Here is a 22,625-nt window from a genome sequence, read left to right as displayed (position 1 = left end):
GCGGGGTCATAGTGCGGCTCTCGTGAGACTTACACTGTGAGCTGACAGAGGAGCCGACTGGACCGGCGCGGAGGAGGAGGGAGCAGACAGGAGCTGCAGGAGAGGTAAGCGCTCTCTGCCAGCTCCCCTCCACTGAACTGCCAATGCCACTGGACCACCAGGGAGTGAGAGCCTCCCTCCCCGCCATGTATCAAGCAGGGAGGGGGGCCGAAGAAAAAAAAATATATATAAATAATAATAAAATAAAAATTAATAATAAAAACTAAACAAAAAAATTATTAAAATAATAATTAAAAAAATAATAATAAAAATGCCCCCCCACCCCCACCAAGGCTCTGCAACACACACACTGCATCACACACACACACACACTGAACTCATATACACACACACTGCATTCATACACACACACTGCATTCTTTATATACACACTGCATTCTTTATATACACACACTGTAAATAAATAATTATATATATATAAAATAATATATTATATATATTATATAAATTAATATAATTTTTTTAGGATCTTATTTTATTTAGAAATTTACCAGTAGCTGCTGCATTTCCCACCCTAGTCTTATACTCGAGTCAATACGTTTTCTCAGTTTTTTGGGGTAAAATTAGGGGCCTCGGCTTATATTCGGGTCGGCTTATACTCGAGTATATACGGTATATATATATATATATATATATATATATATATATATATATATATATATATATATATACATATGTTAAATACAAAAGCAGAAATATAGACCAATAGTGCAAAACCGTTTTAGGAAAGCTGGATCACGAACAACATAGAAGTAGAGAAGTATTTTGCACACCTACTTGTATTTGTTGCTGTTTTATCCTGGCTGATTTTTTTTTATCAATTTAAAGATCCAGTACTACAAAAGAAATCCCTGGTGGGGATTATTCCACCTACGCCTGGTTCATAGAGCAGTGTGGCTGCTCTGAACACTGTAAGTTTGATTTTACCTCTCACTGCTGTTTTTTATACGGTAAAAACTATGGGCCCTCTCTTGTGATTCTAATTTCAGACCGGCACTGCAAGAATCGCTAGAAGGATATCCTACATGTGGGGAGTTTAAATACCACCGTATGCTGCTTTATTTAGAGCTGGTTATAGCTCTCCCAATTGTAGGTTGGCACTCTTAGGACCTCAATGTTGTCTGTTGTTGCAGTTAACCTACGTTATTGCACATTGGATTTTTCCCCCTTTTACGTATTTTATATGCTGACGCCTATCTGGAATGCTGTAAGAAGTCTTGAGGATACACCTCCAAGTGTCCAGTTATATCCTGCATGTGGGGAGTATTAAATACCACTGTATGCTGTTTTACCTAGAGCTGGGCATTGCTCTTTAAATTGTGAGTTGGCACTTCTCTACTTTTATGTTGTTCGTGATCCAGCTTTCCTAAAACGGTTTTGCACTATTGGTCTATATTTCTGCTTTTGTATTTCATATTTACCACTGAGGATTCAAAGCAAGGACTGAAGAATATACACTCCAGGTCTTCGCTGTACTTTAAGAGACTCTTTATATTATTGCAGATTTTTGTTTATTATCTCTCATTGTCCTACTTAGCGCACCCTGTATTTGTTGTATCTTGTTCTCTCCATTCTTTGAAAGGTTTGGGGGTTACCCTTCCCCTCAGATGTGCAGCTCTATTCTCCCCTGTGACCAGTACTGTCGCGCTGTTCCTCTCCTATTTTGTTTTTCTGTTACAATATATATATATATATATATATATGTGTGTGTGTGTATATATATATACAGTTGCAAGAAAAAGTATGTGAACCCTTTGGAATGATATGGATTTCTGCAAAAATTGGTCATAAAATGTGATCTGATCATCATCTAAGTCACAACAATAGACAATCACAGTCTGCTTAAACTAATAACACACAAAGAATGAAATGTTGCAATGTTTTTATTGAACACACCATGTAAACATTCACAGTGCAAGTGGAAAAAGTATGTGAACCCTTGGATTTAATAACTGGTTGAACTTCCTTTGGCAGCAATAACTTCAACCAAACGTTTCCTGTAGTTGCACATCAGACGTGCACAACGGTCAGGAGTAATTCTTGACCATTTCTCTTTACAGAACTGTTTCAGTTCAGCAATATTCTTGGGATGTCTGGTGTGAATCGCTTTCTTAAGGTCATGCCACAGCATCTCAATCGGGTTGAGGTCAGGACTCTGACTGGGCTACTTCAGAAGGCGTATTTTCTTCTGTTTAAGGCATTCTGTTGTTGATTTACTTCTATGCTTTGGGTCATTGTCCTGTTGCAACACCCATCTTCTGTTGAGCTTCAGCTGGTAGACAAATGGCCTTAAAGGGACACTATAGTCACCTGAACAACTTTAGCTTAATGAAGCAGTTTTGGTGTTTGGAACATGCTCCTGCAGCCTCACTGCTCAATCCTCTGCCATTTAGGAGTTAAATCCCTTTGTTTATGAACCCTAGTCACACCTCCCTGCATGTGACTTGCACAGACTTCCATAAACACTTCCAGTAAAGATAGCCCTATTTAGGCTTTCTTTATTGCAAGTTCTCTTTAATTAAGATTTTCTTATCCCCTGCTATGTTAATAGCTTGCTCGACCCTGCAAGAGCCTCCTGTATGTGATTAAAGTTCAATTTAGAGATTGAGATAACAATTATTTAAGGTAAAATACATCTGTTTGAAAGTGAAACCAGTTTTTTTTTCATGCAGGCTCTGTCAATCATAGCTAGGGGAGGTGTGGCTAGGGCTGCATAAACAGAAACAAATTGAATTAACTCCTAAATGACAGTGAATTGAGCAGTGATATTGCAGGGGAATAGTCTATACACTAAAACTGCTTTATTTAGCTAAAGTAATTTAGGTGACTATAGTGTTCCTTTAAGTACTCCTGCAAAATGTCTTGATAAACTTGGGAATTCATTTTTTCTTTCGAAGATAGCAATCCGTCCTGGCCCTGACACAGCAAATCAGCCCCAAACCATGATGCCCCCGCCACCATACTTCACAGTTGGGATGAGGTTTTGATGTTGGTGTGCTGTGCCTTTTTTTCGCCACACATAGTGTTGTGTGTTTCTTCCAAACAACTCAACTTTGGTTTCATTGCTGTGGAACATCCAGGTGCTCTTGTGCAAACTGTAAACGTGCAGCAATGTCTTGTTTGGACAGCAGTGGCTTCCTCTGTGGTATCTTCCCATGAAATCCATTCTTGTTTAGTGTTTTACGTATTGTAGATTCGCTAACAGGGATGTTAGCATTTGCCAGTGACTTTTGTAAGTCTTTAGCTGACACTCTAGGATTCTTCTTCACCTCATTGAGCAGTCTGCGCTGTGCTCTTGCAGTCATCTTTACATGACGGCCACTCCTAGGGAGAGTAGCAGCAGTGCTGAACTTTCTCCATTTATAGACAATTTGTCTTATCGTAGACTGATGAACAGCAAGGCTTTTGGAGATACTTTTATAACCCTTTCCAGCTTTATGCAAGTCAACAATTCTTAATCGTAGGTCTTCTGAGAGCTCTTCTGTGCGAGGCATCATTCACATCAGGCAATGCTTCTTGTGACAAGCAAACCCAGAACTGGTGTGTGTTTTTTATAGGGCAGGGCAGCTGTAACCAACACCTCCAATCTCATCTCATTGATTGGACTCCAGTTGGCTGACATCTCACTCCAATTAGGTCTTGGAGATGTCATTAGTCTAGGGGTTCACATACTTTTTCCACCTGCACTGTGAATGTTTACATGGAGCGTTCAATAAAAACATGGCAACATTTCATTCTTTGTGTGTTATCAGTTATAGCAGACTGTGATTGTCTATTGTTGTGACTTAGATGATGATCAGATCACATTTTATGACCAATTTGTGCAGAAATCCATATCATTCCAAAGGGTTCACATACTTTTTCTTGCAACTGTGTGTATATATATATATATATATATATATATATATATATATATATATATATATATATATACATACATATACATACACACACACGGCTCAAAAAAATAAAGGGAACACAAAAATAACATCCTAGATCTGAATTAATTAAATATTCTTCTGAAATACTTTGTTCTTTACATAGTCGAATGTGCTGACAACAAAATCACACAACAATAAAAAAATGGAAATCAATTTTTTTAACCCATGGAGGTCTGGATTTGGAGTCACACTCAAAATTAAAGTGGAAAAACACACTACAGGCTGATCCAACTTTGATGTAATGTCCTTAAAGCAAGTCAAAATGAGGCTCACTAGTGTGTGTGTCCTCCTCGTGCCTGTATGACCTCCCTACAACTCCTGTGCATGCTTCTGATGAGGTGGCGGATGGTCTCCTGAGGGATCTCCTCCCAGACCTGGACTAAAGCATCTGCCAACTCCTGGACAGTCTGTGGTGCAACGTGACGTTGGTGGATGGAGCGAGACATGATGTCCCAGATGTGCTCAATTGGATTCAGGTCTGGGGAACGGGCGGGCCAGTCCATAGCATCAATGCCTTCTGCTGACACACTCCAGCCACATGAGGTCTAGCATTGTCTTGCATTAGGTGGAACCCAGGGTCAACCCAGTGACGGATCCAGAGCCTGATCTCGGGAGGGGCACTTGTAGATTATTTAAATAAAAAATCCTGGCACAATAACCACTACAGCTCAGTGTAGTAGTTATGGTGCCAGTATCCCACCCCAGAGTAAGTAGTCATACCGTTTAATAACAGTGTGACAACTTACCTGTGGTCTGCTGGGATATAGGGCATAGGAGCAGTGTTGTGTGTTAGGGGTGAAGTGTGTGTGAAAGGTGCAGTGTGTGTGTGAGCGGTGAAGTGTGTGTGTGTGAGTGCGTGAGGGCGGCAGTGTATGTCAGGGTTGCAATGTGTGTGTTAGGGGGCAGTGTATGTCTGTGTGGGGCAGTGTGTGTATGGGGAGCACTGTATGTATGGGGGCACTGTATGTATGTGTGGGGCACTGTGTGTGTATGGGTGTGCAATGTGTGTGTATGGGGGCAGTGTGTGTATGGGGGGGCACTGTGTGTATGTGTGGGGACGTGTGTGTATGGGGGGCAGCAGTGTGTGTAGGGCACTGTATGTGTCTGTGTGTGTATGGGTGTGCAGTGTGTGCATGGGGGCAGTATGTGTATGTTGGGCAGTGTTTGTATGGGGGGCAGTGTGTATGGGGGCAGTGTGTGTATGGGGGCAGTGTGTGTATGGGGCAGTGCTTGTGGGGCAGCGTGTGTGTGTGGGGCAGCGTGTGTATGTGGGGAAGTGTGTGTATGGGGCAGTGTGTGTATGGGGGCAGTGTATGTGGGGCAGTGTGTGTATGGGGACAGTGTGTGTATGGGGGCAGTGTGTGTATGGGGGGCAGTGTGTGTATGGGGGCAGTGTGTGTATGGGGGCAGTGTGTGTATGGGGGCAGTGTGTGTATGGGGGGCAGTGTGTGAATGGGGGGCAGTGTGTTTATGGAGGCAGTGTGTGTATGGGGGCAGTGTGTGTATGGGGGCAGTGTGTGTATGGGGGGCAGTGTGTGTATGGAGGCAGTGTGTGTATGGGGGGCAGTGTGTGTATGGGGGGCAGTGTGTGTATGGGGCAGTGTGCGTATGGGGCAGTGTGCGTATGGGGCAGTGTGCGTATGGGGCAGTGTGCGTATGGGGCAGTGTGTGTATGGGGGCATTGTTTGTATGGGGGCAGTGTGTGTATGGGGGCAGTGTGTGTATGGGGGCAGTGTTTGTGGGGCAGTGTGTGTATGTGGGCAGTGTGTGTATGGGGGCAGTGTGTGTATGGGGGAAGGAGCTTTTTAATAAATAAAAAAACAAGTTTTTAAATTTTATTTAAGTATATATATATATTTATGTCCCCCTCCCTTCTTACCTTTATTGAGGAGGAGGGGGGACATTTCTCCGTCCCTGGTGGTCCCAGCAGGTACCTAAACAGACACACTCTTTGACAGACACTCAATCATTGACGGTCACACCCACACAACCAAATACAGACGTTCACATACACACACCCACATACAGACATTCACATACACACACCCACATACAGATATTCACATACACACACCCACATACAGATATTCACATACACACACCCACATACAGATATTCACATACACACCCCCACATACACCCACATATAGACATACACACACCCACATACAGACATCCACACATCCACACATCCACATACAAACATACACACACAGACATACACACACACTTTCTCTAACAATCACAAATTTATATTTTTAATCCACCCAACCTCTCTACCTTTGGGAGACCTGAGTGGAACTTTCCCTGGGGTCCAGTGGGGAGCAGTAATCTACCTGCAGCCCTTCTCTGCTCCCTGTAGTGATTCCGGGGTCGGAATGACATCATAGTTCGGCTCCTGGGATCATTAAACAGTGTGAGGGATCAGAGATGAGCTACAGGACAATCACTGCTCCTTCGTGCGCTGCATCAGCCGACCACCGCAATGCTCCCCAGGGTGGCCGGCTGGCCAGCTACAGCGACCCCTGAGCCGGCCGTCCTGGGCTGGCCACCTCTAGGCTCCCGCGGGCGCCAGGCTTCATTGCACAGACAGCCACTTTAGGTAAAAGGCTGACAAGCCCTGATATAAGGTCAAAGATCAGTGGCCAAATTTAATTTGAAAATCTTAAATGTATGTGTGGCGAAACCAACTTCGCCACTGTGAACTGGAGAAGCCTGGTGGCTAGCCTCCTGCCCTGCGACTATGGCCCCTGGACATATTGTACTATAAAAACTATATTTGGGCATGTAATAATCTATATTACTGCTACTGGGCCTTTAAGGGCCATCCGTGTACCTATTGGGACTTTTGGGATACTGTACCTTTAAGACTGTGGAGCGTAGTACAGTAATCCTGCCTTTAATCCTTTAATGTCATGTATGTATTTATGTGTGCAGTTAACCTGGGTTATATATATGCAGCATTCATCTGATTGTTCGGTAGAATCACTCCATTCATTGTATTGAGGAAACTACCGAACAACCAGACCACCCAGGACTAAGTGTGCCTCCAATTACCGTTTGCAACAATGTTGCAAATGGGTAATTGGCAATCAGTGCAGTGTGGTCTTTGTCCTCTGGGTGGCCGCCATTCAGGAAACTAACACGTGGCGGCGGCCATCTTTAACTACCGTCGAGCGTCTGGAACTAAAATCGGACACTCGACTAGGCAAACACCGCTGAGACCTCCAGACTTCCAGGATTTCGTGGGGAAACTACCGAACGGCCCACCGTTCGGTAGAAAGAAACTCACGATCTAGGGGATTCATGCGAATCCCCCTTAGTCTCTATAACACCAGTAATTCGTCTGTTTCATTCACTTGTTTGTGACCGACCGCAGGGCCAAAATGCATGGAACTGTTTTCGGATACTTTACCCATGCGGTCGGTCAATACTTTAAAGTCCCATAACTCCCGAACCGTTTATCCGAATGGGCTGATTTTAACGTATGTTGTTCCCCCAGACTAGGGCTATCTGGAGATATTGGATTTGTGGATGTACCCCAAGTATTTAGGGTACATCCAAAACTTGGGTAAAAATATGTCCCTGTTAATTGTGTTAACAGATATGTTGGAGGGAGGAGATGTGTGGGTTGTACCTTAAACTGGATTGGTGTACTGTAAACCCCTCCCTTGCATGGGAGAATCTCATATAAGCCTGTGTGTGAATAAATCAGTGTTGTTGCTGTTTAACCCTGAAGCTGGAGTGTGTCTCTTTCTTGGGGGGAAAGGGGACTGTATGCCGACTGCCAGGAGTGTAAGCTGTTCATATTGCTTTTCCTGTTCGGCTGCTTCCAGGGTTAGTGTGTCTGCTGTTCGAGAGTTGGTGAATTCGTGCAGTTTGGGAGTTCGGGAAGTTGGTGCTTATGGTAGCTGCTGGTCTATCTAAAGGGGATTATCGCCTAAACTGATTTTTCCCCTTTTATGCTGAAACGGTCCGTTACAGTATGAAACTTTGTAGAAATGTGGATATTTATGGCGAATTGTTACACGTAAAATTTAGAGGTGATAAGGCTGATGCAAATGTTTTGCTTGCATTTTTTTTTTAAATGGCAACAACATTGTACTCTATAACAACTTATGATACATTTACAGTATCTCACAAAAGTGAGTAACACCCCTCACATTTTTGTAAATATTTTATTATATCTTTTCATGTGACAATACTGAAGAAATTACACTCTGTTACAATGTAAAGTAGTAAGTTCACAGCCTGTATAACAGTGTGAATTTGCTGTCCCCTCAAAATAACTCAACACACAGCCATTAATGTCTAAACCGTTGGCAACAAAAGTGAGTACACCCCTAAGTGGAAATGTCCAAATTGGGCCCTATTAGCCATTTTCACTCCATGGTGTCATGTGACTTAGAAACATAGAATGTGACGGCAGATAAGAACCATTCGGCCAATCTAGTCTGCCCAATTTTCTAAATACTTTCATTAGTCCCTGGCCTTATCTTATAGTTAGGATAGCCTTATGCCTATCCCACGCATGCTTAAACTCCCTTACTGTGTTAACCTCTACCACTTCAGCTGGAAGGCTATTCCATGCATCCACTACCCTCTCAGTAAAGTAATACTTCCTGATATTTTAAAACCTTTGTCCCTCTAATTTAAGACTATGTCTTTACTGTGTTGATTCCCTTTATGTATTTAAATGTTTCTATCATATCCCCCCTGTCTCGTCTTTCCTCCAAGCTATATATGTTAAGATCCTTTAACCTTTCCTGGTAAGTTTTATCCTGCAATCCATGAACCAGTTTAGTAGCCCTTCTCTGAACTCTCTCTAAGGTATCAATATCCTTCTGAAGATACGGTCTCCAGTACTGCGTACAATACTCCAAGTGAGGTCTCACCAGTGTTCTGTACAATGGCATGAGCACTTCCCTCTTTCTACTGCTAATGCCTCTCCCTATACAACCAAGCATTCTGCTAGCATTTCCTGCTACTCTATTACATTGTCTGCCTACCTTTAAGTCATCAGAAATAATCACCCCTAAATCACTTTCCTCAGATGTTAAGGTTAGGACCCTCTCAAATATTCTCTACTCTGCCCTTGGGTTTTTACGTCCAAGATGCATTATCTTGCACTTATCCACATTAAATGTCAGTTGCCACAACTCTGACCATTTTTCTAGTTTACCTAAATCATTAGCCATTTGGCTTATCCCTCTTGGAACATCAACCTCGTTACATATCTTAGTATCATCAGCAATAAGACATACCTTACCATCCAGACCTTATGCAATATCACTAATAAAAATATTAAAGAGAATGGATCCAAGTACAGATCCCTGAGGTACCCCACTGGTGACAAGCCCAAGCTTCGAATATACTCCATTGACTACAACCCTCTGTTGCCTGTCACTCAGCCACTGCCTTACCCATTCAACAATATTGGAATCCAAACTTAAATATTGCAGTTTATTGATAAGCCTTCTATGTGCAACAGTGTCAAAGGCCTTACTGAAAACTAGGTAAGCAATGTCTACTGCACCACCCTGATCTATAATTTTAGATACCCAATCAAAAAAATCAGTAAGATTAGTTTGGCATGATCTCCCTGAAGTAAATCCAAGTTGTCTCTGATCTTGAAATCCATGTGTTTTTAGATGTTCAAAAACTTGTTAGTTTTAAAAGGTCTCAGGTGTGAATGGGGAGCAGGTGTATTAAATTTGGTGTTATCACTCTCATACTGGTCTCTAGCCTCATGGCAAAGAACTGTCTGAGGATCTGAAAAAAAAAATGAATTGTTGCTCTACATAAAGATGGCCTAGGCTATAAGAAGATTACCAAGACCCTGAAACTGAGCTGCTGCACGGTAGACAAGACCATACAGCGGTTTTACAGGACAGGTTTCACTCAGAACAGGCCTCGCCATGGTCGACCAAAGAAGTTGATTGCACATGCTCAGTGTCATATCCAGAGGTTGTCTTTGGGAAATAGACATATGAGTGCTGCCAGCATTGCTGCAGAGGTTGAAGGGGTGTGGGGTCTGACAAGCAGACTAAGGACATGGAATACTGGAACCATGTCCTGTGGTCCGATGAGACCAATATAAACTTATTTGGTTCAGATGGTGTCAAGCGTGTGTGGCGGCAACCAAGTGAGGAGTACAAAGACAAGTGTGGAGTGTCATGGTCTGGGCCTGCAGGAGTGTTGCCGGCATTGGAGAGCTACAGTTCATTGAGGGAACCATAAATGCAAACATGTACTGTGACATACTGAAGCAGTGCATGATCCCCTCCCTTCAGAGACTGGGCCGCAGGGCAGTATTCCAACATGAAAAGGACCCCAAGCACACCTCCATGATGACCAGTGCCTTGCTAAAAAAGCTGAAGGTAAAGGTGATGGACTGGCCAAGCATGTCTCCAGACCTAAAGCTTATTGAGCCTCTGTGGGGCATCCTCAAACAGGAGGTGGGGGAGCACATGGTCTCCAACATCCACCAGCTCCGTGATGTCGTCATGGAAGAGGACTTCAGTGGCAACCTGTGAAGCTCTGGTGAACTCCATGCCCATTAGGGTTAAGGCAGTGCTGGAAAATAATGGTGGCCACACAAAATATTGACACTTTGGGCCAAATCTGGATATTTCCACTTAGTGGTGTGCTCACTTTTGTTGCCAACGGTTTAGACATTAATGGCTGTGTGTGGAGTTATTTTGAGGGGACAGCAAATTTACATTGTTATAGAGTCTATTCACATACTACTTTACACTGTAGCAGAGTGTAATGTCTTCAGTATTGTCACATGAAAAGATATAATAAAATATTTACAAACATGTGAGGGGTTTACTGTACATTAATCTGTGAGTGTGGTTATGAGGTGTCCTATATTCATATTTGTTAAGAAAATTAGAAGAGTTGATCAGCTATATATAATTTGACAACAGCTCTGGATTAGTAAAAAAAACAAAAAAACAAAAAACAAACACAAAACGAACAACAAAACTTATTTTTTCAAATAATTCTAGAATCAAACTGGCATTTTCAATAAATTATGCATAGAAATACTCTCACTTTTAAAGTTCACAGCCTCCACTTAATGTGTAATCAAAATACTAGATTACAAAATCAAAAACATAAACCTTGGGTTGTTATATGAATATTTGCCATATGAATACACATTGATGACCTGGCAGACCATTATGAGGGAATACATATTGGATTATTTCATGATTTCTTAAAGTTTTATGCTGATAACAAATGGAATAAAAAGTAAAAATCATAGTTTTGAACATTATAAGTTATAAAAAATAAACATACCATTCACAAAGCTGTTTATTAACCAAGAATACCAGCTGTAAAGGAAAACAGGCATGTTAGTCACTATCAGCAGCACATTTAAATACAACGAGAAATAAATGGCACAGTTTTCAGTAAAATATTTGTAATATGTAACAAAGTGAAAATAAGGACTAATAAAAGTCCAGTGTACCAAAACAAACGGTTATGTCACACAGGCATTCCAGATTGAAGTTGATACGCATTAATGCATTGTTCAGGTAATCCATTTGAAAAACATATAAACATAATGAAAATGATAAAGTATTAAATAGCCACTCTTAAAGTTATTGCTTTTTGAGCGAATCCTCACAGATTACGTCACCAACATTTAGCAAAGGTCTGAACTGTTGATCAAGACTGACACAAATATGTAACTATAAAGAATAGGACTTCAGTGTGGACTAATTCACTGCTTGGTGTCAAAATCAAAACAAATAGGAAATAGAAAGCTACACGTAACCTTACATTAGACAACCCTTGAGAACTGACCGCCATGGGGAGAACACAGATAACAAGGAAATTTAGCATGGAAAGCATGCGTTTACCAGGGTTCCTGGATAATATCAGACGTGCCAACACAAAACCATTCCTCTGAACCAAAATGCTTACAGTGAACAGAGTATTGGAGCTTTCATCTACATACAATTGAATCAATACCTCATAGTCTGAACCTCATAGTCTTCCTGGCCTTTAATAAGGATTGGAGGAGGAGGAACAACACTTCTAGTAAAATTATTACAGGTTTAGGGCAGTAATAGGTTAAACATTTAATTAATTAGGTAACTTAAGAGCAGGGGGTAGAGCCAGTTTTTAACTCTGACTATCTCTGACTATCTTGTAAGGGCCAGAGTAATGGATAGTCTGCTTCATTGAAAGAACCTGGAGCCTGATCTGTTATTCAGCTATTATCCTACCACTCACTTGGTGAGAAGGTACAGCACAGAGGAGCTCATCCGCGTAAGCCTTTTACTCATTTTGGGCGTTGAGCAGGATGTTATGTATCTGCAATGGAGGGTTTTTAAAAGTTCATATAGAACAGGCATCTGAGAGTTATTTTAGTGAAGCTGTCTACCACCATTAGTATGACTACATTACTTTAGAACCCAACAGGGCTGTCTTTACCGCGGAGAAAACGGGGCAACTTGCCTAGTTACTCCTGGGGAGCCTGAAGCAGCTGCACCGTGGGCCCCGCTGGCCTCAAGCATTTCTCCCACCCGCCGGTGCAGCCGTGCACTAAGGAGTCCCACCGAGTGGCCCATGCACTAAGGGCCACCCGGTGGGCTTCTGTCAGCAGGGGCCCAGTCTTGCGCTTTGGCGTTTTAAGAGCGCGACTGAACCCTCTTGCTTTTTGGCAGCCGGCTGGGAGGAAGTGACGGCCGCAAGTCACTTCCTCCCATAAAGAGAGGAGCCGCACGGGAGGAGGAAGAAGCAGAGTGGAGAGGGTCTAAACCGAGCTAGCCAGACCCAAACTCCCAACAGCTTCAGCCATCAGTGGGAAAGCCACCCTCCAAGGTAGGAAACTGAAGGGTGGGTTTAATAGTGTAAATGTTGTGTTTGTGTGTGTGTCAGTATGTTTGCCAGTGTGTGTGTATCTGTGAATGTCTCCTTATATGTCTGTATGTCATGTCTGCCTGTGACTGTCAGTGTATGTGTCAGTATGTCTGCCAGTGTGTGTGTGTATCTGTGAATGTCTAAGTATATGTCAGTATGTCTGTCAGTGTGTCAGTATGCCTGTCAGTGTGTGTCAGTATGTCTGTCAGTGTGTGTGTGTGTGTCAGTATGCCTGTGAATGTATGTCTCTATGCCTTAGTATCTGTGTGTGTCAATATGTCTGTCAGTGTGTCAGCTTGTCAGTATGCCTGTGAATGTATGTGTGTGTCAATATGTCTGTCAGTATGCCTGTGAATGTATGTCTGTATGTATGTATGTGTGTGTGTCAATAAGTCTATCAGTGTGTCAGCGTGCCAGTATGCCTGTGTGTGTGTCTGTGAATGTGTGTCAATATGTCTGCAAGTATATGTGTGTGTGTCACCATTTCTGTTAGTGTATGTGTCTGTTTGTGTCCATATGTATGTCAGTGTGTGTATGTATGTATCTATCTATCAGTATGGCTTTTTGTGTCAGTATGTCGGTGTGTGTATTGGTGGGTGTCAGCATGTCTCTCGGTATATATCTGTCTATGTGTCAGTATGTCTGTCAGTTATGTGTCTGTGTAAGTTTGTGTGTCAGTTTGTCTGTCTCTATGTGTCTGTATATATGTGGGTGTGTGCCAGTGTGGATATATGTGTGTCTATATAAAGTCTGTGTGTGTATGTGTGTATATCTGCAAGTGTGTCTCTCTCTCCATACACAGCACCGCCTACTGGCCGGCGCCGGTATTGCACTGTATTTCCAATCACACGAAAAATAGCAGAACAAGTTGAAAATCCAGGTGGGGGGGGGGGGAGGGGGAGGGGGCCAAGTGCGGACATCCATGAGTTAGTCTAGAAGCCCACCCACAACAAGCAATTGCTGGACCTGGTGACTCCTGTAGTCTGTCTCTGTCCTATAGCCAGCGTTACAGCTGCGTAGTGGGGGGAGTTGTTAGTTCCTGCACTCTGCCCGGTTGCCAGCGCTTCTGCTGGGTTGGCCTGCAGGTAGTCAAGCCCTGGACAAAGGGAAAGGGGAGGGCAGAAGCCAGCAGCGCTCTACCCAGATCGCAGCTCTTCTGCTTTAAGGGGGTCAGAGGGTATGGTAGTCCCATCCACTAACCCCAGGGCCCGGCTGGGAATTGGCTGTGGAGGGGAGAAATCGCTTACCTCCTTCTCCTGGCATCCCTGCTAGGTTAGTTGGGGAGAGAGAAAACGCATTACAGAAAACACGGTCCCATCTGCACCATTGGGGTCAGAGTTGCTGTCCCCTGGTAGTTGGGGAGAAGGACCAGTTGTCTCCTCTCCTGATATCTCAGGCTGCTGTTGAAGAGAGAGGCCAGTTGTCTTGCCTCGCTGCAAATTACACTGCCGCTGGAGAGGGAGGGCGATATGCTCCTCTCCCTGTAAAGCACCCTGCCGCTGGGAGGGAGACCAGTTGCCTCTTCTCCCTTTAAGGCACACTGACGCTGGGGAGAGAGACCAATTGTCTCCACTCCCTGTAAGATACACTGCCGCAGGGGAGAGAGACCAGTTGTCTCCTCTCCCTGAAACCCGCTCTGCCGCTGGGGAGAAAGACCGGTTGCCTCCTTTCCCTGCAATGTGCACTGCCGCTGGGGAGGAGGGATGACACCTTCTGCTCCCTGTTCTGCACACTTCTGCTGGGGATTTAGACTGATTGTCTCCACTCCCTGTAAGATACACTGCCGCTGGGGAGTGAGACCAGTTGTCTCCTCTCTCTGAAACTCACTCTGCCACTGGGGAGGAAGGACGACACCTTCCGCTCCCCTCGTTTTAGTAGTCAGGAACTTGTGGTCTCTCCTGGCTTTTCTCTCGACGGTCACCTGGTCCTAAAAGGTCTCAATCAATACGTTAGAGCCATACCAGGCCAGTCGCTGCCGCACCACGAACAGAAACTCTGAGCCAGAGTCAGAGGATGCCATGCTTACCTGCTCCAAGCCTGTGGGCACCTCTGCTTCCGTGGGCGCAGGAGGAGGGACGAAACTCAATGCTCCCTGTGGTATACAGTCCATAAGTCCCATCATGTCAGAGACAGGTGGTGAGCATAGTCATGTTCGAGCTCGCTCTCCAGGTCAACCAGGTAGGACAGATCCGGTTGTAATTCTGCCACCAATGTAAGTCCTAAGCTGTCTTTCCACTTGTCGCGGATACACCCGTAGCGGGTAGTCCAGGTTTTCAAACCCCAGGGGATCCTCAAAGGCCTCCCACAACAGCCCAGGCCCAACGTAGTCCTTTCCTATGAAGAGAGCTGGTAGGGGAGTAGCCCTGGGTAGAGGTCGTCTGCATGCACCATGCCATTCATCTAACCATACCTCGAATTTCGACCAACTGCTCTAATTCTCTTACCCACTCCTCTAGGGGCTGCTTAAGGTAAGTGGTTGAAGGGGTTTTATTTTGTTTTTTTTCCTGGCAAAAAAATAAAGGAGCTGCAAAGGCACAAACACAGCCTTACCTATAAATCCAACCTATTTGGTTACACTAGGCTATACTGAAATAAGATTAAGGTGAAAGCTGATAGTCATTGGGCTTAACAAGCTAATTCCACCCTGTTAATACCATAAGGATATGGGAAGTATACCAGTGAACATGCTCTAAAAGGAAATTATTCACTGTATAAGGCTTTATTTTAACAATGGCCACTAAGAGGAGCAAAGAGGAAAGATAGGTAAATGAAGCAAAAAATTACTCACAAAAAGACATTCTGATTGTGATGGACCGCCGTCACCAAGTACCATGCCCACTGCTTATTTGTGTGGTTTCCCCTTGTATTCTGTGTTTTCCCATGTATTTCTATGTCTTTTGTGTATTGTGCCTGTATAAGCAGCTCTGTATAGTAGAGTTGCTCACCCTCCCCCTTTCTTTTTGTAAATGTATGGTATGTTTGTATCTCACCCCTTCCTTTTCCCATCACAACAGGACGTTGCCACAGAGACACTGCCAGGATAAATACTTTTTAGACTCATTTTATTATACCAACAGTGAGCACTATATTTGGCTTTTATTTTTTCTTCTATAACGAGAATTTATCTACACCCTATCCCACCAGTGGGGGGCAGACGCCACTGAATGCCAATCATACTTGAGCTAGTTTATGCTCTGGAATAGGTGAGTGAATTACCTCCCTAGTATTTATCCTGCTTCTACTCTCAGTTTGCACTATTGGAGTTTCTTTGTCTTCTCATTTTTATGTCTACCACCGAGTCAAGACTGCCCAAGTATTAGAGGATCCAGTTTTCCATTGGAATCACTATACATTCAAGCTCTCTACAAGCTTACTGGAATCCATAAGAAGCTTATCAAGTATTGGGACTACTATTTGTATATTGTTTTATTTTACACTTTTAGCGTGTGTGAGTACATTATATTTATTTTATTCGTATTTATTTATTTTCTATAGAGCGACCTATTACTGTGTTTTTGCCATTTCTTCTTTAAAGTCCTTGCAAGGACTAAGAGCTAGTTCTCCTATCCAGCCACAGCTAGAAAGCGGACCCTTGGCCGAGGTACCCAGCTGGGGTACAGGGAACTATGGCACACTGATTATGGCAAAGATAAAGAGAAGAAAATGGCTTCACTATTTTTCCCTCAAACTTTAAAAAGAAAACGAGAATTCAAGTAAATCCCCTGCCCCGGAATTAACCCCCATGAGTTATGGAGAATCAAATGTCATATCTGTACAAGCAAAGGGGGAACCAGATAGAGGTACACATCTGACTCAGGAATATCTCCAGCTTTGTCTTGAATCCGAATTGAACCAATTTAAAACATTACTGGGCCACCATTTTGATGAAATTAATGAAAGGCTGATGCCTCTTGGGGGCAGAACAAAAGCAAATTAGGAAAAAGTGGAATATCTAGAGTTTCAATTAAAAGCAGCTAATAGTCAGATACAAGATTTATTAAAGTGGAAAGTTGAAGAGTTTAAAATTACGGATAATTAAGATACACAGAAAAAATATCTGTATATTCGAAAAAATTAAACAAACAGAACTGAGAAGCTTTCTCCTTGAGCTATTTAAAACTATGGAGATTTCAGAAGCTCAGGAAGATGCAATTATAGAACGGGCACATAGAACTTTCAAGTCAAGCGATAGGAAGGGCGATCTTCCTAGACATATTATTGTAAGGATCTCCTCTTATTTTATCAATTTTTGTCGCATCTGAAGATAGATTTTGAAACCTAACTTTTTTTCATGACTTGTCGGTCACGTTTTACTCAAACTCTAAGGAAAAAGAAGATCAGACATAACTGGAGGTTCCCCTTTAAAATTTGTTGTCAGATTTAGTGATAGAACGCATACTATAAATACTAAAAAAGAGGCTTAAGATTGGATGTCTAAACATCTAAAATAAGTAGAACAAAGACACCGACTACAATAATAATATTAGTTTGGGAGGGGGGGCGAGGGGGGGAGAGGAGAGGGGAATGGCAGATGGTCCTTGGAATAAGTTAGGAAGGTTCAGGAGGTTAATTTTCCTTTTTTTTTTGCGAAATGTATATTTAGTTTTAATTACACAACGCAGAGGAACACACGTTTACTTAACACAATTAATATTAAATTAGGCACAAGTTCTAGTGGAGACAATACAGCAGGAAGTCAGTGCTAATTAACAGACAATATGTAAATAGGCAACAACCCAAACGAAGGAAACCCATCAAATACTTTGACAAATCGAGAAAGCAATACAAAGAGATAAAGTGGGGCTGCGCCAATAAAGATAAAAGTCCCAAATAAAAAGTCTCACTAGAGCAGAAATAGACAGTCAAAGATACTTGACAGAATGGAGGTGGATGAACTCTTCAGTAGAAATAGGTACGTCAGAATGTCTCAAGATGTTTGTTTGTATATGGAGACAAAAAGAGAGATGTAGGCAACCAACTGTGCAATAAGTCTAAAATCCAAAATACAATATAGTGGCAAGAGGTAGAAAACTCACATTTAAAAGAGCTATGACTGTGAAGAGCGTAAAGCAGTATAATTCCCGCTTATGGGATCTGTTGAGAAAATGCGTCCGTCAACACCGTCTGGTATTCCAAGGAAGCATAGAGCAGAAACGCTACTCTATTGATAAAGCGTTGGCGTTGGTGGTATGACCCCCATCTCGGATTTCTTTTAGTACAGGAACAGTAAAATGCCAGGAAAAGTAAAAAATAATAAAAGTGCATAGAAAATACAATAAAAAGAGGATTGGCACAGCAAAGTAACCAAAAGACTTTGATTGATCTAAAATACACAATTTAAATAACCATTATGAGTTTCACCATATGTGGCTTCTTCAAATGGGATACAAATAATAACCTGGCAAATGGTGTTTAAATAGGGGTCAAATGATTTAAAATTGGCACCAAGTTCTAGTGGAGTCACAAGGAAAAAGAGTGTATTCGTGTAATGATAAAGACACACAATAGTTAAAGGATAGACACACAATGATGTAGCTAGTTAATAGATATGACTGATACATAAGCGTTTGGTCTACTTAGAACACAGGAAGAGTGCTATGTCTTGATAATGAAGAGAGTCACTTCAGCATGAGAATCAGATCACTATTGGATCATCAAGAGAAAGTTAGATTAAGTGATAGTACAGATATTGTATCACCTATTTTATCTAGTTTATATTATGGTCAAATATCTTGATAATGATGAGAGCCACATCACCATGGTTAGAAAAATTAAAAAAATATATATAGCTTGGTGATAAAATTGAATATTCCCTCCTTTACTTCCCCTTGGTTCATGACACTGGACGGATACCCCTTTTTCTATGATCTCTCGTTAGGGAAACAAATGATGCAGAATAGATGCATCTATGGGACAGGGGTCCACAAAATAGCTATGTATCCAGGGGCTGCTCATACAAGTAGAATATTTGTTATATGTGTTGTTTGTCAATGTGTGGGTTTAATGCAACCTCAAAATTTGGGGTTTCTATCTGTAGGTCTCATCAGCAGAGATATTGAAATAGTATGTGGTTGGAGAACATGGTATATTTTGACCCAGTGGGATATAGAGCTATATGGGTATTCTCAAATATTTGACCCTGAATGTTCAGAGTTTAAACAGTCCACAGAAACAACTAACCCTGGTAGATATGTTGCACAAAGAAAAGATTGACATAGCTGCAATCCAGGAGAGCTGCAATCCAGGAGACGCACTGGAAGTCAGCTGACGCCCCTCGTTTTGATTTTGAGCTCTATCCAGTTAAGGTGCCATTTCTATATTGAATTTGAAGAAACAGATTAATTCTGCAAATGGGGTTTTAAATCAGATCAAGAATTTGATTCAGGGAACATTTATAGCCCTAGGAGATTTTAACTGTGTAGTAGGTCCTAACTTGGACCCACATATAGGCTTCAAAACCCTGTAGTTAAAGGTCTGGCTCGAGCATTTCAGTCCACTCTAGGGAAATTTAAACTTTATGATACTTGGCAGACACTTAGACCGGAAAACAGAGATTTCACTTATTATTTTAAAATCGCCATAGTTCGGATTCACAAATCGATCTGGTACTGATGGACCAGCATTCTACTACACTGTGTAAAAGCATTCAAACAATTTCAATTGCATGGTCTGATCACGATGTGGTCATTTCAGAAAGATAATAAGAAGAGAAGCATAAGAACTTGGAAATTAAATGATACCCTATTATTAAAAAATGAAAATGTAGATTGATAGCCTTTTAAAATTGGGAGAAGATTTTTATAAAGAAAATTTTACGGGGGAGATAAGTCTTCCAACCGTGTGGTGTGCGTTTAAAAGTGTGATGTGGGGTTACTTAATTAAGTTGGATTCGCAGATAAATAAGGGAAGGGAAATATGGCTAGCCTTTGTGCAAAACTGGCGGATTTGACAAGGTTAAATAAAAGTGCCATTGATAAAACTAGAACAAAATGGGGGGCGGGGCCTGGACGCAGAGCCGAGCGGACGCAGGTCAGAGCTGCTCCCGCTCCAAACGCCAAATCTGTCGGATAAAAAGCCTCAAAACGACTCAAAAAAACGTCAAATGGGCCACCAACAAAGAGCTGCAGACAAGGGCTACGCATTGGTGCCATACACCAGGCACCAACTGCAGAACACCCAACAACGCAACCCGACGCCTACAAGCATGGCTGGCGTGGAGGAGGCGGCTGCTCCCCCGCCGCCAGCGACGGCTTACAGAAAGAGACTGTAAGAAAGAGACAGGGGTTATCCCGGTCCCATCTACCCATTACCTGCTGCCAAGCGACGACGGGGTAACCTGAAAACGGCTGACACTCTGTGCAGCCGTGGACAAGATGGCGGAGTCCGCACGGACCCCCACCACATGGGACCTACTGGAGGTTCGCCTTGACAGGCTATTCACAGCCTTCTGGAAGAGGCTCGAGAGCAGACCACGAACCGCGAAACCGCCACCTGACCCACCTCACCCTCCCCGCTACACACCAAGCTTAATCAGCCGGCAGGCTCACAAGACACACTCCGACGAGAGGCGGAGGAGACGGGTGAAGCCCAGGGTACGCGGGCCACGCAAGCAGAGGAACAAGGGCTGCCACCAAGCACCCACCCGCAGACCTGGGGGCACTACCTGCCATCCCCTAAAAGGAATCCGCTGGGCCACAACGGGACCACCGAAGCGAGACACCGTGAAACAGGCAACGGAACAGAATGCTGGCAGGAGGAACGCCTTACCGCCACATGGCAACAGGGTTCCTGCACGCAACACCAGCCTCCTGGCTGCTCTCTCCACCGACTACCTCGCCTGCCCTCACTCCCAGCGCACATGTCCAGCCTCCAGGGAAGGGGTTGGGTGACCGAGATGGACTCTAGTTTCCAGCTTGCTAAGGACAGTGTCCCCCCCCCCTCTACAGGCACAGGCTGAGTAAACTGTCGACCACTCTATAGCAAAACATACCTATACTTTGTTTTGTTTTTCTGTTCCTTCTAAATGCAAATGTACATCTTGCATATTATGACTCATATGTGTTCGAATTATCTTGTTACCTTTAAAAAATTGCATATATGTAATCTTGGGAACGGACCAACATGATTCTTTCCTTCTATATGTTAGGAAAATAGGCAGTTCATTATTGCAAGGCGATCTCCGGCAAACATACCCAAGCTGACCATTACTACCTGCCTTAAAAGTGCTACTCTTGCTCACTTAGCAAAAATGTGTACAATTCTGCTGATATGTCGAATATGTAAATCTTAACTAGTCAGGCAATATTTACTAGTCCCTAATTACCACTATGCACAGTTGAAGTATAGCATGTTTACTGTCTTCCGATGATCACACCGGGACCCAACATAATAGACGCGCAAGATGAGCATGTATTAGTGTGTTTATAAGCTTCACGAATGGACATGGCAGTTCCCAAGCTTTTGTCCCTCTGCAACCACTACACTTCATCGGCAAGCCTCAATGGCGGGGAGCTACCCTGGAGTGGATAAATTGACACATATCTGAAGCATTTACCTACCGATAAACTAAACTAACCGGTGTGACCACTTGCTTTAGTTAAATTACCTTATTGTTGACAACACCAACATTTCTAAAGTAATCGCAAGAGACCTACCCTGTATGTCATTTTATGCATTAATAGCATTAATAGCCTACGTAATCAGCGTTGAATCTTCTTATGTTATTTCTTCTAACTAAAAATGTGCATGACTATTGATGACCACAACCTGTAAAGCAAATGTTTATAACTATACTCTGATGTCGCTATTGTGGCGCACCAGCGCTCACTGTTCTCCTTATGCACAACTAAAATAAAGAATTTAAAAAAAATAAAAAATAAAACTAGAACAAAATAAATTACTCAAATAAGGATTGCCATTCAAGAGTGATTAACCATGAAATCTGATAGGATTAAGGTAAATACGAGACAAAAGTGGTATTACCGAGGTAACCAAGCTGATAAACTTATGTCAAATCAACTTAAAAGAAAAAATATGAAAAACAGAATTTTTAAGATTATAGATGAGACAGAAACCTGCTTAAAGGGACACTCCAGGCACCCAGACCACTTCTGCCCATTGTAGTGGTCTGGGTGCCAACTCCCACCACCCTTAAGCCTGCAAGTGTAATTATTGCAATAATTACCTTGCAGGGTTTAGTCCTCCTTTAGTGGCTGTCTAGTGGCTTATCAGACAGCTATTAGAGTAACTTCTGTGTTCTAAGAACATGAAAAGTGTTCTAAACGACACTGGACGTCCTCACTCTATGCATGAGGACCTTCAGAGTCACCGGGATCCCCATAGGAAAGCATAGAATAATGCTTTCTTAAGGAGAGGTGTAATGTGCGCCTGGCCATTGCCGCGCATGCGCATTAGGTCTCCCTCGCCGATGTCAGAAGCGTGGGCAGAGCCAGACCCAGTGCCGAGGGACATCGGCACTGGATTCGGGTAAGTCACTGAATGGGTTTTAACCCCTTCAGCAACATGGGATGGTGGGTGGGAGGGAGAGGGACACTGCAGGGTCCTGCAGTGTCAGGAAAACGTATGTGTTTTCCTGGCACTGGAGAGTCCCTTTAAGTCTCGCTGCTATTGGGAACGCCTTTAAGAGGTTTTACATAACACTATCTCACCTCCCTAAAAGATCTGAAACTTCAGAAAAAGTGAAATATATAAGGAATTCAAACTTAACCCAGATTTTGCGAGAGCAAA

The 22,625-nt window shown here is 42.9% G+C and overlaps 1 protein-coding gene across 2 annotated transcripts in view; it reads right to left on the bottom strand.

Moving 5' to 3' along the window:
• The window catches only part of CLPTM1L (CLPTM1 like), a 469,239-nt gene that overhangs the window by 85,349 nt on the left and 361,265 nt on the right, over nucleotides 1–22,625 (bottom strand). For both annotated transcript variants that reach the window (XM_063452024.1, XM_063452023.1), the window contains exon 14: nucleotides 11,307–11,341. In XM_063452024.1, coding sequence (XP_063308094.1) covers nucleotides 11,307–11,341 — 35 coding nt within the window. The remainder of the gene's footprint in view (nucleotides 1–11,306; nucleotides 11,342–22,625) is intronic.

Source organism: Pelobates fuscus, chromosome 4 (assembly GCF_036172605.1).
Source record: "Pelobates fuscus isolate aPelFus1 chromosome 4, aPelFus1.pri, whole genome shotgun sequence".
Classification (NCBI taxonomy): Eukaryota; Metazoa; Chordata; class Amphibia; order Anura; family Pelobatidae; genus Pelobates; species Pelobates fuscus.
The sequence above is the reverse complement of the archived record's forward strand: the minus strand, read 5'-3'. Positions and strand labels throughout refer to the sequence as shown.